Source organism: Cervus canadensis, chromosome 28 (genome assembly GCF_019320065.1).
Source record: "Cervus canadensis isolate Bull #8, Minnesota chromosome 28, ASM1932006v1, whole genome shotgun sequence".
Taxonomy (NCBI): domain Eukaryota; kingdom Metazoa; phylum Chordata; class Mammalia; order Artiodactyla; family Cervidae; genus Cervus; species Cervus canadensis.
Window position 1 is genome coordinate 21,065,141 of NC_057413.1, and position 12,661 is coordinate 21,077,801.

Sequence of the window (12,661 nt, forward strand, 5' to 3'; positions counted from 1 at the left end):
AGCATGGTAAAGCAATTATACTCCAATTAAAAAAGCTGCATCAGGAGAGCCGCCATGTTCACTGCTTTATAGTCTCTTTGGTGGTTACTGCTCTTCCTCCTATTATCCACTTTTGTGCATCTCCTCTACTTTTAATTTCAACTTATTTTCCTAACTCTGTCTTATATATTTGACTTCCATTTAGACAGTTCTACAGTAGCTGTCTTAGTCATTAAGATATTTTCTTTCAGCTGGCTTGATTTACATACTGCATTGGAAACAGACCCACAAATCAAATAGACTGCCGACCTTACGCGGTCCACCGAGTGCAGAACTTGGACTCTCTGTAGTCCACTTTGAAAGCTGATCCCATTACTCCATTTGCCAAACGACATCTTCAGCACTTGCCTCTGGCTCCCCCAATCTCTACAAACAATGACCTTAGAACTATCCATTCTATCCAATGATATTGGTGAGTAGATGGGAAAGAACAAAGAAACCAGGGCCTTGGAATACACTGATGAGACCAGGTAAATATAATATAGTTTAGAAGCTGAGCATTATCAATCTTTATCTCTCTTGTGACAAGAATGATTTTGAGGAAGAAATCATTTTGGCCTTAGAGATCAGTTCCCAGAGTCACTCAGTAGAGAAAAACCTGGAGGAATTTTTTCTTGAGAAAATTTCTTATAGATAGGGCTGAGGAATAAAATCAATAAAGAGAAGTCTAACACTGATTTGGGCACAAAATCAGAAAGATTACTTAAAACTCACAATTTATGTCTAGTCACCACCCTGTCTCCTTATATAAGAATAGCTCGAAGAGATTGACATACAGGCATAGCACATTATATGTGTCTTTTATTTTTATTGTTCTGAGAACATTTGTCATACAAATACATTGAAGTTTAACAAATCATTTCATTCATCTGTTGGTAAAGTCATCTCAGTTGAGACCTGAAACATTAAATAGAGTCAGTGCTTTTCTGTTGTACTTTCCCCAATTTCTGAATCACTGAATAATGCAGTTTAATTAAATAGGTATTTAACCATCTGTGTTTAGGGTGACAACGTGTCATAAAGCAATAGGTAACCATGTTCTCCTCTACAGTCTACAGCCTCTATGAAGCTTGGATTATGTCAAAAATTCTGTTCAATAGAAATTCTGTCTGAGATAGTGCAGGATGTAAGATGCCTTCTCCCACACACATTCTTTTATAAACAAAATTGGAATCAAGAGACCAAACAAGGTAGAGTTGGAAGATGGAAGAACCATGTGAGTAAGGTTAGAACCAAATTTCTTGGATTTACAAAAGTGAATGTAAAAAATTTGAGTAGTCCGTCCATGACCTCAAAATATCCTTTTATAGTCTTATCTGTCTATATCTCTATTTTATTTATTTATTATTCTTATTTTTTAACTTATTGACTGTATTACCTGTTCTGTGGGATCTTAGTTCCCCAACCAGGAATTGAACCCGTGTCTTTGGCAGGAAAAATATGGAGTCCTAAACACTGGACAGGATGGAATTCTGTATCTCTAAATAGTTGTAAGTACTGGCACTCACCATGGTTTCAGATTCAGTGGCATATCTAGGAACTTAAAAAGTGAGGAATATAGTAATTCTTGTCTATTAGCCTCCAAACATACTTCAGCAATTACTATTTAATACCTTTCACTCAGTATAGCTTGGTGACAGGTAAGGAAAGCAAGACAAATTGTTGATGAATTCTTTATATTTCACTGGAATTACATCATATTATATCACATTACAATCTGTGAAAATAAGTATAGAAATCAAAAAACAAAACAAATGATAGGGAAAGTTTTGAAACTCAATATTCTTGACCAAAAATCGAGGGGAAAACAGCATTCTAAGAGCTAGGAATGTATTCCTGAGATTTTTTTCAAACTGACTATACTTTTAACAATATTTTACAGTAATCTTTGACAGGTTGTCAGTTGACTTATAAAACATCTTTGCAGTCAGAGGTCACAAAACTCTTTAGATGAACCATTGGTTACTTTACCTCTGTTAACTAGAACTAACAGCAATATTTGTTTTAATTACTTACTTCCCTGCTTAGAGAAAAAGAAATCATGACATACTGATTAAAAATATCCTTTCACTCATGTGTGAGTTAACATTTACTTTTCCATTTGAGCCCATGATCCTAAATTCAAATCCTGAAAATATAACAGCATAATAACTTTATTGCTCACATTATGTTATATATATATATTATAATGTTGTATATAATATATATGTAATGCTATATATATATAACATTATAATATGTTGCCAGAAGCACACAGATAAACTGACTTAAGTACTTTCCAGTTGTACAATGTATGAGTAACTGAGGCAAATTTCTGTACCTGATTTTATTTAAGAGCACAAACACGACGGATCAGTTGTATCAACAAATATCTCCCAAACAAATTCAACTTAAGATTCCAGGAATAGTGTACATTTATTCAAATTTCCCTTGTATTACCTAGGAATGCACTGTTTAACACAACTTACTGGGCTTTCTCACTTAGTTTTTCTTTATACTATTCCCTCCATTTTATAGGCTTCTCAGGTGGGACTAGTGGTAAAGAACCCGCCTGCCAATGCAGGAGACATAAACGACATGGCTTCGATTCCTGGAGGAGGAAGTGGCAACTGACTCCAGTATTCTTGCCTGGAGAATCCCATGGACAAAGAAGCCGGATAAGCTACAGTCCAAGGGTCGCAGAGAGTCAGACACGACTGAGGCAGCTTAGCACACAAGTACTGTGTTTTACAAAGAGTAAACAATTTGAGAGGCAGTATAAACCCACTATCTCCAGTCTCTCATTACCTGTTCATTTATGCCTCAGAAGAGTTCTTCAGATATCTTCAAGTCAGAGCCTCCTTCACATCATCCTCCTCAAGGCCCCCTTTACTTCCTTGTTCCTCAAAGTATAGATCAGTGGATTTAGTATGGGAGTGATCACACTGTACATAATGGCAATGATCTGATCCTGGTCCATGGAGCTACTTGAGGCAGGATGAATGTAAACAAAAACAACAGGGACGAAGAAAAGAACAACTACCATGAAGTGGGAGACACAAGTAGACAGTGCTTTATGAAGCATGTTGCAAGAACGGGTCTTGAAGAAAAGATAGATAATAATATAGAAATAGGACAGGAATGTTAGAAAGAATGAGCCCATGGCAATGGTGCCTGTGACAGTATTGAGCAGCCACTGGTTGAGCTCAGTGTTCCCACAGGCCAACTCCAGCAATGGCTTAACATCACAGAAGAAGTGATTAATATGGTTGGAACCACAGAAGTTTAAGCGAGAGGTCATTACTGAGTGCAGCAGGGCATGGAAAAAACCAAAGATCCAGACAGTGACAGCCATCTGCAAACAGACCTGATGATTCATTATAAGAGTATAATGAAGTGGTTTGCAGATAGCCACAAAGCGATCAAAGCCCATCACAGCCAGCAACATGGACTCTGTGCTGCCCAGGAAGTGGAAGAAATGAAGCTGACTTATGCATCCCAAGAAAGAAATTGCTTTGTGTGTAGAGAGGAAGTTCTCCAGCATCTTTGGCAGAGTCACCGTGGAGTAGCAGATATCTAGACATGACAGGTTTCCCAGGAAAAAATACATAGGAGAATGGAGTCTTGGATCAGAGATGACAACCATCAGGATGGCTGCATTCCCAGCCAAGGTGACAATGTAAATGGCAAGGAAAACCACAAAGAAAACAGGTTGCAGTATTTGGATGTCTGTCACTTCCAGGAGGAGAAATTCAGTGACTGAGGTTTGATTCAGCATCACTTGAAAGAAAAGTCAAAATAACACATGGAATGCTATCTGTGATGGGAACCAGTGTCCCGTAGTTGAGGATTTTCCTATCTAGAGAATAATATTTTGAGGGAGAGCAGTGGTGTTTTTAATAGTCTCAGCATCACAGATTGTACAATATTTGGACCACTAAATGATTAAATATTAACATTACATGCCATTTATGAACTGTTATTCAAACACTTTTGCTTTTTATTTGATATATCTTTTCAAATCTTTTCAAAAGAAAATTCTTTTTATTCTTTCCCCCAGGATTCAGAGCAAATTGTCAGCCTACCATCTTTTCTGATAAAGACTTGTCTTTTATCATCCTACAATCTAACAGAGGGTAAATTATTAAGCCCTCCATCATACTACTGTCTCTTGATTTAGTACAAAGTCATTTGAAGGGTTTTTAGCCTAAGAAAAATTGACAGTGAGAGAATAATAACAGCTATAAAGAACTCTGAAAGGAGATGCAAACAGTAGCGTGCTAGCTATTAAAAGGAATCATTCAATATTTGGGAAACCCATGAAAGGAGAAGACAAAGACATGATGTGACTAGAATAAAAAAGTGAATTTAGTAGGGAACATTTCTAGAAATCCCATGAGATTATCACCTTAAATGTAGTGAGAATTTTGAGAAATTATTTAATGTTAATACATGTTTGTTGAAGGCTGGCTTTATGGAATTAAGAGTAACTTTCCTCAATAGCCATATATATATTGTATATGGTTAAACCTTTTCATTCCTGCTTGTGATACACACATGCCAAGCATTGTTTTTGGTTCTCTATTCGCAAAAGAAAATTGTATCAAAAATTCACTTAGGGTAAAAAACTTTTTCCTAACGTTTAAAGAAAATAGTAATCAGACTTTCTGTACTAAATATTTATTTCACTGCATCCTGAATATTTATCAACTATATATTTATTTTGAAAAATACCTAGAAATATGGCAATAAAAATGTAGCTAGTAAAAAGTCTTCAAAATCCCCAAACACAATATCCATCATAAGATAGGAATTCAACTTTAAATCCTTGGCATGTAAATTTAATATAGGTAGGAAGACGGAGAATATTGGTAACTCTCCAGCCTGTCTCCTGGTTTATTCTCCTACCTGATTGACTGTTCAAATTCACAGCTAAGAAGGTTTCTCAGGTTGACATTCCTAAAAAGTAAATAGTAGAAAAAATATTGAAAAAATATTTGATGTGATAGTTTATATTGGAATTACAGTGTAAGATCTTCATCTTCTGAAACCTCTTTTTTCTAAAATTTTGCCTGTCTTTTATGATCCACAGATCTTTAGATATACAAACCCTGTGAGTGTCCCTGGGGTTTGGGAGGATTAATGAAAGAATAAACAAGTTACCTTTCTATACCTCTAATATAAGGAAATTCTCCTTGGAGAATTCCCATCTTGAGTTCCATTTTTTTCATTGGTCTTATTTTCTTTCCTTATTAAGTTTCTTTCTCAGTTTCAGAACCACAGACAGTACAGTTTCAAGAGCCTCAGGAATTCTTAAATTACCTTTCATTTCCTGGGACAGAGGGATATACTTTCTGGTCTTGGGGACTTCCCTGGAAAAACTGTATAAATTGCTAGGAAATTGGGCAATGATATTTAAAGTTTGAGGGCTAGTCATATCCCATGGATCCATACAGAAAGACGATTATCTTTTAAATATTCTACTAATTTATTACTGTGTCTATGAAAAACAAAAAAAAAAGGAAGAGGGAGAAGTAGTATTGCTTTTGTTTTTTTCTAAATCTGACTCTTCACAGTAATAATATTAAAATATTTTCTTTAATTTTGGGATCCCCAAAGTTCATATTTCTCTCTGAGAATGAGGCTGGTATCTCCAAAGTATCTTCACTTCTTGCTATTTCCTTTGTGTTCAGTTGCTCAAGTCACATCTGACCCTTCAGGCCCCATTGGACCCAGCAGTCTCCTCTGTCCATGGAATTTTCCCAGCAAGAATACTGGAGTGGGTTGTCATGCCCTCCTCCAGGGGTCTTCCCGACCTAGGGCTCAGACCTGCATTTCCTGCATTGCAGGCAGGTTCTTTACCTGCTGGCCTTTGGGGACGCCCTGCTGTATCTTTGGTGCAAAAGTAATTGCGGTTTTTGCATTGTTGTTTGATATGGTAATGCTTTCTTAAATCAGTGTCCTCAGCTGGTAAAGAATCCTCCTGCAATGCAAGAGACCTGGGTTTGGTCCCTGGATTGGAGAGATACCCTGGAGAAGGGAAAGGCTACCCACTCCAGTATTCTGGTATGGAGTATTCCAAATAAATAAACATTTATCATTGGGAATTTTTAGTTATATTCAATTATTTTCCTATAAAAGTATATTTATATTCAGAATTTACCTTGATACATTCTTTATGGATTGATTGCTGTGTCTAAAGACATTGATATTTTAAAAAATATTTAAAGCTGAATGCACTTTACTTTTTCATTTTAATGTTTAATGTAGAAAATTTTAAACATTCAGAAAAATACACAGTGGTGTAAAAACTCTCCTGTAGCTATCATCCTGCTTTGACATCAACATTTTGCCAATATTGTGCCAAATATCTAGCATTTCTTTTTTTCTGGAATAATTTAAAGAAAGTGTTAGACATTGTGTATCTATTATGTTATATAAACTATGTAATCATGTATTCCAAATGTAAATATTTATTATATTCTCAAATTTATGAAGACATTTTTATAAAATGTATCCACCATGCCATTATGATACTTCCCACAATTATCGACATAGCACGGAAACACAAAGAAATACAAGATTCTGAAAAATGAGGCATTTAAAATGAAAAAAATGCATAGAACCAGTTTCCACTCTCTTATTCATGGTGATGGCACTGGCAGTATTGATGGGGAAAGAACTGAAGATTGTAATTTGTAAGGTGATGCTAATGACAAAAAGATGATACAGACTATAGTAAAGCTGATGGTGAGGATCTTCATTATTAAACCAGTGATAGCCATGGAAATGATGGTCAAAATGGTGGTAATGATGAGAACAGATGACTAAGTTTCAATACTATTAGTGTTATAAGTCAACTTTAAAGAACAGCTCATCCAATCCACTCTTAAGTAAACTATTTTTGGCTAATATACTTAATTATATATATTATAATATATATGGTATTCCAATATATATATAAAAATATATATAAGAGAAGGAAATGGCAACCAATTCCAGTATTCTTGCCTGGAGAATACCATAGACAGAGGAGCCTGGAGGGCTACAGTCCATGGAGTTGCAACAGTCCCACATGACTTAGCAACTAAACCACCACAACCTGAAATGTGCTTCCCTAGTGGCTCAGACTGCAAAGAATCTGCCTGCAAATGCAGGAAACCCAGATTTGATCCTTGGGTCAGAAAGATTCTCTGGAGAAGGGAATGGCAACTCATTCCATTATTCTTGCCTGGAGAATTCCATGGACAAGAGGAGCCTGATGGGCTACAGTCCATGGGGTCACAGTCAGACACAACTGAGTGACTAACAATTTCACTTTGACATATTACTGATATATTTTGATATAATAATATAGATAATATATAAACCTAGAGCTAGCAGTTTAAGTGGGTTCTATAAACTAGTTCTAATTTCTATTTAGTGTTCTTTACACTATAGCATATCATACTGTGCAATGGCCTTGGTGTTAATTGACTCACTTTATCAGTGTGGTGCTGAAGAGTGTAATTTTTTTCCCAAATCACTTGTTTCTTGGAATTATTCCTAATGCCATGAACTCTCTATGCCCAGAACCCTTTTCAGGGAACTCTTCATGTCCTTATTTCTTAGACAATAAATGAAAGAATTGAGAGTAGGAATTACCATGGTGTATATGACAGCAGCACCCAGCTCCCCAGAGGCATGAGAAGCTGACGGGGACTTCAGGTAGGTGGCAAAGACTGAGCTGTAGAAGAGGATGACCATGGAGAGGTGGGAGCTGCATGTGGCCAGGGCTTTCTTTTTGCCCTGTGCTGATGGGACCTGAGCTACAGCAAGGAAAATATGGGCATACGAGCTTATGATGCAGAAGAGAGGGCTGATTCCTAAGAGTCCTGTCAGAACCATCACCAGCTCCTCATTGAGGTGGGTATCAGAGCAGGAAAGTCTAAAGAGTGGGCTGAAATCACCCCAAAATGGAGAATTTTGAGATTAGTATAGAATGATAGTTGGGTTAGCATCAAGGTTTGGGTCAAAGACTCAGAATGGGCCACGCCCCATGACCCACCCACCAGCAGCCCACATCTGCAAGGAGTCATCAGGAGTGAATAGGGCAGAGGATGGCAGATGGCAGCATAGCAGTCGATAGCCATGGCAGTCAAAAGCAGGTTGTCCATATCAGCAAAAATTGCAAAGAAATATAACTGGGCCAGACACTCAGAGAAGGAGATCGATCCATTGCTGGTCCACAGAGGCTCCAGCATTCTGGGGGCTGTGGTGATAGTGGAGCAGAGGTCGACCAGGGAGAGCTGGCTGAGGAAGAAGTACATGGGGGTGTGGAGGTGGAGGTCAGCTCCGATAGCCAGCAGCAGTAGCGCGTTTCCTGAGAGACTCAGCAAGTAGAGGGCCAGGAAGAGACCAAAGAGGAGCTGCGGTTTGTCTGGGTCACTGGAGAGCCCTGAGAGGACAAAGTCAGGGTTCTTGGTGCAGTTCATTTCAGGTCTTGATGGGTTACAAGAAAAGAATCAGCATGAAGAGGATTCACTACAGTTAGCTAGAGCCTTGGATCCTTTCTCCTGGCAATGGGTTTTACTTATACCACCAATGTGAGGAATGGATAAACAACTAAAATAACAATGGGGAGGACAAGGGTTGTACCTCACAAAAGATGGTCAAATTAAGGAGACATCAAGGTAAGAGAATGAAAGAAACAACAGAGACTTCCTGGAGTTATGAAAGCATAAACGAGTTTTAATAAAATTTTGTGTGATTGGTATTTAACTACTTGCTTGTGAATCTGTTTTCTTCTCAAGACTATGAGTCTTTCAAGGCAGAGGTGACATTTCAGCACTTAGCTCAGTGCCTGGCACATAGAAGGGGCTCAATAAATACTCCCACCAACCCTCTCAGTGACTATTCTAGTTCAAGGTTTATGATTGGCTGGAGAAATGTTATCTCGTAACTATTGTAACATGGATCTTGCCCTATCCAATACATTCTCCATACTGTGGTCAGCGTATGGAGACCACTTTAAAAAAAAAAAAAATCTCATCATGTCACTTCTTTGTTTAAAAATTGGTCTCTACCCATGGAATTCTGCTCAATAATATGTGGCAGCCTGGATGGGATGAGAGTTTGGGGGAGAATGGACACAAGTGTATGTATGACTGAGTCTATTTACTGTTCACCTAAAACTATTACAACATTGTTAATTGGCTATAGTCTGATATAATAAAAAAGTTTAAAAAAGAAAATGAAGAAAATAAAATAAATAAGCAACAAGGATATATTATGTAGCACAAAGAATTACAGCCATTATCGTGTAATAACTTTTAAGGAGGCATAATCTGTAAAAATACTGAATTACTATGCTATACACCTGAAACCACTATAATTATTAGAGGAATGCAAATCAAAGCTATAATGAGGTATCACCGCACACTGGTCAGAATGGCCATCATTAAAAAGTCTACAAATAACAAATTCTGAGGGATTTGTAGATGGGAACGTAAGCTGGTATAACCACTATGGAAAACCATATGAAGGTTTCTCAAAAAACTAAGAGTTTCTGTATCATGTTTGATTTAGCATTTCTACTCCGTGGCATATACTCAGACAAAACTATGATTCAAAAAGATATATACACCCGTATGTTCATAGCAGCAGCGCTATTTACAATACCCAAAACATAGACACAACCTAAAGGTCCATGGACAGATGAATGGATAAAGAAGATGTGTTATATAAACATATATATTATCATACTAGGTGAAGTAAGGATGAAATGGTTGGATGGACTCACTGACTCAGTGGACATAAGTATGAGTGGACTCTGGGAGATAGTGAAGGACAGCTTGGCACGCTGCAGTTCATGGGGTTGCAAAGAGTCAGGCATGACTGAGTGACTAAACAGCAATAAAAATGAAGTAAATCTGAAAGAGATAAATACCATATGATATCACTTATATATGAAAAACCCCACCATGTCTGACAAAGCTCATTTGGTTTTGAGCTTCATGTCACCAGCTTCATCTTGCACCACAGTCCATTAACATCTGCTCCCAGCAACACTGTCTGCACTGCATTGCCTTGTATGGACCATGTTCCTTCTCATTGCTCTGAGTCAGCTCTTGCTCATCTTTCTAACCTTTGCTCTATTGGTAACTTTCTTAGGAAAGCCTTCCATGGCCTCTTTGACAAAGACAACCCTTCCTTTCTAGGCTTTTGGTCAATTGCTGAAGTTGTAATATGGAGGATGTAATCACATTTATTTTGTCTAAATATTTAAGTTATTTAGTTAGTGTTGGTCTCCTTAACAAGGTTTTCCTCTCTTGTGTATCTCGAGTACTTGGAATGCTAAATACGGTATTTGTCAGAAAATGAATAAATTGGTTAATGAAAAGTGAAGGCAGGAGAGGACGATACATTGTCTTCCCCCAAAAGTCCTCTTCCATTTTAAGAAAAAAACTTCTGACTAACAAAATATTGTCCTAGCAACATGGGTGGGAACATTGATCCATCTAATTCCTTCATCCATCAAGTTTAGACCAACGGCTAGAAATTTCATTTCCTATAAAATGTCCTTCATTTCAGACCTTTCTCACCTTTTAAATTGTTATCCTTTTTGAGCTATCTCTAATCAACTCACTTCCAGTTAGTTTCACGTTTCATCAGCAGCTTAACATGCTTCACTGTTTCTACTCTCTAGTAACTAAAATCCATGCCATTGGCATCGATGCCATCAGCATCTGAAACAAACTTTGAGGAGACATGTGCATACATATAGTTTATTCACATGTCTATACAGCAGAAACTAACACAACATTGTGAAAGAAAGTGAAAGTGAAGTCGCTCAGTCGTGTCCGACTCTTTATGACCCAGTGGACTGTAGCCTACCAGGCTCCTCCCTCCATGGGATTCTCCAAGCAAGAATATTGGAGTGGGTTGCCATTTCCCTCTCCAGGGGATCTCCCTCACACAGGGATCAAAGTGGGTCTCCTGCATTACAGGCAGATGCTTGACCCTCTGAGCCACCAGGGAAGTCCATTGCAAAGCAATTATATTCTAATTAAAACATAACATTGTAAAGCAATTATACTATAATTAAAAAAATATGCATTCAGGAGACCCACCAGGTAGACTCCTTTCCAGTCTCCTTGGCTGATTACCGCTCTTCCTCCTTATTATGCACTTCTGGCCCTCTCCTCTTCTCTGTCTTCTAGTTCTAGGCTTCCTATATATAAACATATAACTCTCCAATTATACCTTTAATTTCAACTTATTTTCCTAACTCTAGACTTACATATTTAACCTCCAACTAGACAGTTCTACACTAGCAATATAATGATTTAATATATTTTCTTACAGATGGCTAGATTTATGTACTGCATTGGAAACAGACACACTAAACGTTATGCAGTCCATCAGGTGCAGAACTTGAACTCTCTATGGTCCACTTGGAAGGCTGATCCCATTACTCCATTTGCCAAATGACATCTTCATCTCCAGTCTCTGGCTTCCCTAATCTCTATAAATGGTGACCTTAGAATTATTCATTCTATCCAATGATATTGGTGAGTAGATGGGAAAGAACAAAGAATCCAGGGCCTTGGCATACATTGATGAGACCACGTAAAGATACTGTAGTACAGATGCTGAGCATTATCAATATTTATCTCTTTGGGGATTGGAAAGATTTTGGCAGCAGAAGAAATCATTTTGGTCTTAGAGACAGTTCCCAAAGTTACTCATTAGAAAAAAACCTGGAGGAATTTTCAGTTGAGAACATTTCCTATAAATAGGGAATGAAATCAACAATTAAACAGAAGTCTAACCTTGATTTGGACGTGGAATTAGAAAGATGACTTAAAACTCACAATTTTGTCTAGTCACTGCCCTATCTCCTTTTATAAGAATAGTTTGAAAAGACTAACATACAGCCATAACATGTTATATGTGTCCTTTTGTTTTTATTTTTCTGAGAACTTTTGTCATACAAATATACTGAAATTTAACAAATTGTTTCATACATCTGTTGATAAAGTCATCTCAGTTGAGACTTGAAACATTAAACAGAGTCAGTGCTTCTCTGCTGTACTCTTACCAATTTCTGAATCACTATATCACATTCTGAATAATGCAATTTAATTAAATAAGTGTTTAACCATCTGTGCTTTAGTGTGTCATGCAGCAATAGGTGACCGTGTGCTCTTCTATAATTTACAGCCTCCATATATGTTCAGTCAGTCAGTTCAGTTGCTCCATCATGTCCAACTGTTTGCAACCCCATGCACTGCAGCACACCAGGCTTCCCTGTCCATCACCAACTCCCAAAGCTTACTCAAACTCATGTCTATCCAGTCGATGATGCCATCCAACCATTTCATCCTCTGTCGTCCCCTTCTCCTTCTGCCTTCAATCTTTCCCAGCATCAGGATCTTTTCCAATGAGTCAGTTCTTCACATCAGGTGGCCAAAGTATTGCAGTTTCAGCTTCAGCATCAGTCCTTCCAATGAATATTCAGGACTGATTTCCTTTAGGATTGACAGGTTTGATCTCCCTGCAGTCACAGGGACTCTCAAGGGTCTTCTCCAACACAACAGTTCAAAAGCATCAATTCTTCGGCTCTCAGCTTTCTTTATAGTCCAACTCTCACATCCATACA

At 37.7% G+C, this 12,661-nt stretch overlaps 1 protein-coding gene and 1 pseudogene across 1 annotated transcript; both read right to left on the bottom strand.

Annotated features, from left to right (window-relative positions):
• Nucleotides 1-2,881: 2,881 nt before the first annotated feature.
• On the bottom strand, nucleotides 2,882-3,817 carry LOC122430043 (olfactory receptor 12D2-like). Its single transcript, XM_043450800.1, has one exon. It carries the CDS (start codon nucleotides 3,794-3,796, stop codon nucleotides 2,882-2,884), a length of 915 nt encoding a protein of 304 aa, XP_043306735.1. The 5' UTR covers nucleotides 3,797-3,817.
• Nucleotides 3,818-7,563: 3,746 nt separating this feature from the next.
• On the bottom strand, nucleotides 7,564-8,492 carry LOC122430105 (annotated as a pseudogene).
• Nucleotides 8,493-12,661: the final 4,169 nt, after the last annotated feature.

Excerpts from the sequence above, each read along its gene's own strand:
- LOC122430043 (XM_043450800.1), bottom strand. The coding sequence starts at position 3,796 with ATGCTGAATCAAACCTCAGTCACTGAATTTCTCCTCCTGGAAGTGACA.